Here is a 6,759-nt window from a genome sequence, read left to right on the forward strand (position 1 = left end):
GGGAGGCAGACAGAGAGATAGACAGACAGACAGTCAGGCAGGCAGACAGAGGTGTTAAATTCACATTAGTTAATTATTTTTAAAGCCACTTTTGTCAAATGAAGTACACACACACTTTCTACAACTGATAACGTTTCATTTTTTTCTTTTTAACCAAACAAATAAATCACAAATTACATAATGCTGGATTATTTACACTGATTGCTCCTCTAACAGGGAGCACAGACTGGAACAAGCAATCCAGCACAACGGGTTTGAGAAACAGCAAAGCACAGCGACAATGACACAGAGATTACAGAGATTACAGAAACAGGGATTACAGAGTGTGCACAGAGATTACAGAGTGTACACAAACAGAGATTACAGAGTGTACACAAACAGAGATTACAGAGTGTGCACAAACAGAGATTACAGAGTGTGCACAAATAGAGATTACATAGTGTGCACAAACAGAGATTACAGAGTGTGCACAAACAGAGATTACAGAGTGTGCACAAACAGAGATTACAGAGTGTGCACAAACAGAGATTACAGAGTGTGCACAAATAGAGATTACATAGTGTGCACAAACAGAGATTACAGAGTGTGCACAAACAGAGATTACAGAGTGTGCACAAACAGAGATTACAGAGTGTGCACAAACAGAGATTACAGAGTGTACACAAACAGATATTACAGAGTGTGCACAGAGATTACAGAGTGTGCACAAACAGAGATTACAGAGTGTGCACAAACAGAGATTACAGAGTGTGCACAAACAGAGATTACAGAGTGTACACAAACAGATATTACAGAGTGTGCACAGAGATTACAGAGTGTGCACAAACAGAGATTACAGAGTGTGCACAAACAGAGATTACAGAGTGTGCACAAACAGGGATTACAGAGTGTGCACAAACAGAGATTACAGAGTGTGCACAAACAGAGATTACAGAGTGTGCACAAACAGAGATTACAGAGTGTACACAAACAGAGATTACAGAGTGTGCACAGAGATTACAGAGTGTGCACAAACAGAGATTACAGAGTGTGCACAAACAGAGATTACAGAGTGTGCACAAACAGAGATTACAGAGTGTGCACAAACAGAGATTACAGAGTGTGCACAAATAGGGATTACAGAGTGTACACAAACAGAGATTACAGAGTGTACACAAACAGGGATTACAGAGTGTACACAAACAGAGATTACAGAGTGTGCACAAACAGGGATTACAGAGTGTGCACAAACAGAGATTACAGAGTGTACACAAACAGAGATTACAGAGTGTGCACAAACAGAAATTACAGAGTGTGCACAAACAGAGATTACAGAGTGTGCACAAACAGAGATTACAGAGTGTGCACAAACAGAGATTACAGAGTGTGCACAAACAGAGATTACAGAGTGTACACAAACAGGCAGTAAAACCTTCCATTCCTGGAGACAGTGTGCTGCAGTCGTGTTTGATTCACTGCCCTGCTGAGCTGGGAGGCTGCAGTATGAGCAGCTCCATTGGGAATGGGCTCGCCGGGAGGCTGCAGTGTGAGCAGCTCATTGAGGTTTGTCTCCTGAGTGAAGGATGCTGTGTCTCTTCACTGGGAGGCTGTGGGCTGCATCTTCTCAGCTCTCCTGCACTCCACACTCTTTGCTTCTGATGACGTGCCGCTGGTAACAGGCTTTCAAGCAGAAAGAGCCCAGGTCACTGAGCCACCCCAGTGCTGAGTTCAGAGCCCAGGTCGCTGAGCCAGCCCAGCCCAAGAGCTGAACTTCACAGATCTTACCCCCCCCCCCCTTCCCCACACACACACACTCCGCACCTCGTGTCTGTAGTCCAGGGACATAGAATTACCAGACTCTGTTATGCAGATAATTTCATAAAATGTCTCTTTTAAAATCATTCTACAAATACGACATTCAAGTGCTAAGCAAAAAAACATGACACAAAAGAAGGCGCAGATTGTGTGAAGCCCCTGGCTCCTGCTCTTCAGTGCGGGGGCCCCCTCAGCCCCTCTGCAGGCTCGGCCCCTGGGATCCTGGCAGCCAGGAGACAGGCCAGCCCGATGCCCACAGCCTGCATGGCAGCCAGGCCCAGCGCGCCCGCGGCGATGTAGAACATGTTGTCATTCACAAAGTCGTGCACCTTCTGGAAGCAGCCGTGAGTGTAGATCCCGGCCGCGCCGCCGCCCTCTGGAGGCAGGGGGCTGTTTCTGCAGCCTCTCCGCAGCACACAGCAGCTGGCCGGCACTGAGCCGTTGGGCTCCAGGGACCAGGACGAGGACAGCCAGTCCCTGTAGCTCTGCACCCCGCAGCACTCCAGCACCCTCTGGAGAGCGTCCAGCGCGTCCGCCTTGACCTCATCCTCCCCGTAGGAGCGCACGGCCTCCCGCAGCCCGTTCTGGAAGCCCTCGGCAATGTCCTTGCGGTAGAAGAGTCCGGAGAGCCCCGCGGAGAGCCCGGCCCCCAGCAGGGCCACCTGGAAGAGCCCGTAGGTGCGCAGCAGGCAGCGGTTCTCTGTGGCTGCGCTGAAGCAGCCCAGGAAGCCCCAGGCGATGACGGCCGCCCCGCTGGCCAGAAGGATGAAGGCTGTGTTGGGGTAGCGGTTGGTGGACAGCACCAGGTAGTCGGACAGGGAGATTTTGGCCCAGATACCGACGGTGAACATGGCCAGCCCCGCCACCCAGAAGAGGAAGCTGAACGCCATGAGGGCGAGTTTGAGCAGAGCCATGGTGCCCCGTCGTGCCCGCACCACGGGCCGGTACCTGCAAGAGGACCAGTCCAGGGCAGGGGGCTCCTCTCTGTGTGAGGGCTGGTCCTCGGGCTCTGCTAGGCACTGGCTAGAGGTGCTGTAAGGGGGCAGTTCACACACACCCAGTCCAGGGGTAGCTGAGCTCCTGCGGGGGTCGTTGGGTGTAGAGTAGGGCTTCCCGAATCCAGCGGCCAGGCCCCTGGGTGAAGACAGCCTCCTCGCCAGCCTCTCTGCACTCCCTGTCAGCTCCAGGCTCTCCTGTCGGCTCACCAGGCTCAGCCGAGGCAGAGTGTCATATGGCAGCTGACTCGTCATTGCAGAACCTCTCCACTCGCTCGCTCGCTCTCTCCTCCCCAGCCCCCCTCTCCCCCTCTCGCTCCCCCTCTCTCGCACTCTGCTCTTTATGGCTGATTGTTAATGCTGTCCAGACATTAAATCATTCCTGTGATAAAGAGGCTCTAGCCACATCGTTAAGATTTTGGTCTTATTATGGGGATTGTTGTGTTTTGCAGAGCGCTCATCTCACTTCCTCTCTCTCTCTCTCTCTCCCTCTCTCTCTCTCTCTCTCTCTCTCCTCAAACCCCTCCTCCCTCCTCCTTGCTCGTCACACTGGAAGCTCCGGACAGGGACCCAGCCCCTGGGATCCCCTGACCGCAGCTCTGTCTCCCGGCCGGTCCCTCAGCGAGAGCAGAGTGGCCCTGCCTGTCCCTCTGCGCCTCAGAGATAAACTACCAGGGAGCTGAGAGAGCTGCCACCCAGCAAGGCAGGCAGAGACACTGCGAGTGTGTGTATGTGTGTGTCTTCCTGTGTGTGTGTGTACGTGTTCCTGTGTGTGTGTATGTGTTCCTGTGTGTGTGTGTGTGTGTTCCTGTCTGAGTGTGAGTGTGTTCCTGTGTGTGTGTGTACGTGTTCCTGTGTGTGTGTGTATGTGTTCCTGTGTGTGTGTCTTCCTGTGTGTGTGTGTACGTGTTCCTGTGTGTGTGTGTATGTGTTCCTGTGTGTGTGTGTATGTGTTCCTGTGTGTGTGTGTGTCTTCCTGTGAGTGTGTGTGTACGTGTTCCTGTGTGTGTGTATGTGTTCCTGTGTGTGTGTGTGTGTGTTCCTGTCTGAGTGTGAGTGTGTTCCTGTGTGTGTGTGTACGTGTTCCTGTGTGTGTGTGTATGTGTTCCTGTGTGTGTGTCTTCCTGTGTGTGTGTGTACGTGTTCCTGTGTGTGTGTGTACGTGTTCCTGTGTGTGTATGTGTTCCTGTGTGTGTGTGTCTTCCTGTGAGTGTGTGTGTACGTGTTCCTGTGTGTGTGTGTGTGTGTACGTGTGCTTGTGTGTGTTCCTGTGTTTGTCTGCTGGTTAGTGGGTGTGGAGGAGCTGGTTCCTGTGCTGGTTAGTGGGTGTGGAGGAGCTGGTTCCTGAGCTGGTTAGTGGGTGTGGAGGAGCTGGTTCCTGAGTTGGTTAGTGGGTGTGGAGGAGCTGGTTCCTGAGCTGGTTAGTGGGTGTGGAGGAGCTGGTTCCTGAGCTGGTTAGTGGGTGTGGAGGAGCTGGTTCCTGTGCTGGTTAGTGGGTGTGGAGGAGCTGGTTCCTGAGCTGGTTAGTGGGTGTGGAGGAGCTGGTTCCTGTGCTGGTTAGTGGGTGTGGAGGAGCTGGTTCCTGAGCTGGTTAGTGGGTGTGGAGGAGCTGGTTAGTGGGTGTGGAGGAGCTGGTTAGTGGGTGTGGAGGAGCTGGTTCCTGAGTTGGTTAGTGGGTGTGGAGGAGCTGGTTCCTGAGTTGGTTAGTGGGTGTGGAGGAGCTGGTTAGTGGGTGTGGAGGAGCTGGTTCCTGAGCTGGTTAGTGGGTGTGGAGGAGCTGGTTCCTGAGCTGGTTAGTGGGTGTGGAGGAGCTGGTTCCTGAGCTGGTTAGTGGGTGTGGAGGAGCTGGTTCCTGAGCTGGTTAGTGGGTGTGGAGGAGCTGGTTCCTGTGCTGGTTAGTGGGTGTGGAGGAGCTGGTTCCTGAGTTGGTTAGTGGGTGTGGAGGAGCTGGTTAGTGGGTGTGGAGGAGCTGGTTCCTGAGCTGGTTAGTGGGTGTGGAGGAGCTGGTTAGTGGGTGTGGAGGAGCTGGTTCCTGAGCTGGTTAGTGGGTGTGGAGGAGCTGGTTCCTGTGCTGGTTAGTGGGTGTGGAGGAGCTGGTTCCTGTGCTGGTTAGTGGGTGTGGAGGAGCTGGTTCCTGTGCTGGTTAGTGGGTGTGGAGGAGCTGGTTCCCGCACTAGTTAGTGGGTGTGGAGGAGTTGGTTAGTGGGTGTGGAGGAGCTGGTTCCTGTGCTGGTTAGTGGGTGTGGAGGAGCTGGTTCCTGAGTTGGTTAGTGGGTGTGGAGGAGCTGGTTCCTGAGCTGGTTAGTGGGTGTGGAGGAGCTGGTTCCTGAGTTGGTTAGTGGGTGTGGAGGAGCTGGTTCCTGAGCTGGTTAGTGGGTGTGGAGGAGCTGGTTAGTGGGTGTGGAGGAGCTGGTTAGTGGGTGTGGAGGAGCTGGTTCCTGAGCTGGTTAGTGGGTGTGGAGGAGCTGGTTCCTGTGCTGGTTAGTGGGTGTGGAGGAGCTGGTTCCTGAGCTGGTTAGTGGGTGTGGAGGAGCTGGTTAGTGGGTGTGGAGGAGCTGGTTAGTGGGTGTGGAGGAGCTGGTTCCTGAGTTGGTTAGTGGGTGTGGAGGAGCTGGTTCCTGAGCTGGTTAGTGGGTGTGGAGGAGCTGGTTAGTGGGTGTGGAGGAGCTGGTTCCTGAGCTGGTTAGTGGGTGTGGAGGAGCTGGTTAGTGGGTGTGGAGGAGCTGGTTCCTGAGCTGGTTAGTGGGTGTGGAGGAGCTGGTTCCTGAGCTGGTTAGTGGGTGTGGAGGAGCTGGTTAGTGGGTGTGGAGGAGCTGGTTCCTGAGCTGGTTAGTGGGTGTGGAGGAGCTGGTTAGTGGGTGTGGAGGAGCTGGTTCCTGAGCTGGTTAGTGGGTGTGGAGGAGCTGGTTAGTGGGTGTGGAGGAGCTGGTTCCTGTGCTGGTTAGTGGGTGTGGAGGAGCTGGTTCCTGAGCTGGTTAGTGGGTGTGGAGGAGCTGGTTAGTGGGTGTGGAGGAGCTGGTTAGTGGGTGTGGAGGAGCTGGTTCCTGAGTTGGTTAGTGGGTGTGGAGGAGCTGGTTAGTGGGTGTGGAGGAGCTGGTTCATCACATCATTTTCATCACTTCTCTTGGAGTGTCCAGTTGACTCTCAGCATATAAAAAGAGACTATCTGCCGTTACAAATGAAAATAGTTCAGGCATGTTATTATAAAACACTTTTGAAAATGTATTGTGTCCAGTGTGAGGCTATTGAAAGATCTATAAATGAGAGCTGGGAAACACAGACAACATGGTTCTCACATCCAGAGCTCATTCTCCTCTTCAAAGAGCAGAGATCACGCCGGCCTCTGTAATACTGTCTGCTCAGCCCAACACTCCCTCAATTCAATACTAATTAAACAGACTCCAGCAGGAGCGGTAGAGACTGAAAAACTCACAGCACAGAGCTGACATTCTCCGGATCCTGCTTCACTGTGTCAGACACTCACTATCAAAGCTCCCGAGCGCTGCTCCCGCAGGGTCTTCCACAGGAAATGTCACTCTTTATGAGTGTGGCAATTACAGTGCCACCACGTGGGGTATGGAGTGAAGAGATGAAGAGCATATCCGTCACTGTCTGACAGCAAAGAGGCAGCTTCTGTCAGAGTCACTCAGCTGCAAAATCATTGTGAAAGGAGTCCCTGCAAATGCACACAGACACTGACACACTGCCCACGCACGCACACACTCACACACACACACTGCATATGCACACACTCACACACACACACACACACTCACACACACACACACTGCATACACACACACACACTGCATACTCACACACACACACTCACACACACACTCACGCACACACTGCATACGCACACACACTCACACACACACACACACTGCATACGCACACACACACACACACTCACACACACACACACTGCATACGCACACACACACACTGCATACGCACACACACACAC

General features: G+C 53.1%; 1 protein-coding gene across 1 annotated transcript; it reads right to left on the reverse strand.

Annotated features, from left to right (window-relative positions):
• Positions 1–1,821: 1,821 nt before the first annotated feature.
• LOC131737654 (tetraspanin-7-like) lies at positions 1,822–3,052 on the reverse strand. The gene has a single exon (XM_059027900.1). It carries the CDS (start codon positions 3,042–3,044, stop codon positions 1,968–1,970), a length of 1,077 nt encoding a protein of 358 aa, XP_058883883.1. The 5' UTR covers positions 3,045–3,052; the 3' UTR covers positions 1,822–1,967.
• Positions 3,053–6,759: the final 3,707 nt, after the last annotated feature.

Source organism: Acipenser ruthenus, chromosome 7 (genome assembly GCF_902713425.1).
Source record: "Acipenser ruthenus chromosome 7, fAciRut3.2 maternal haplotype, whole genome shotgun sequence".
NCBI lineage: Eukaryota > Metazoa > Chordata > Actinopteri > Acipenseriformes > Acipenseridae > Acipenser > Acipenser ruthenus.

Coding starts and splice junctions, on each gene's coding strand:
- LOC131737654 (XM_059027900.1), bottom strand. CDS start 3,044: ATGACGAGTCAGCTGCCATATGACACTCTGCCTCGGCTGAGCCTGGTG.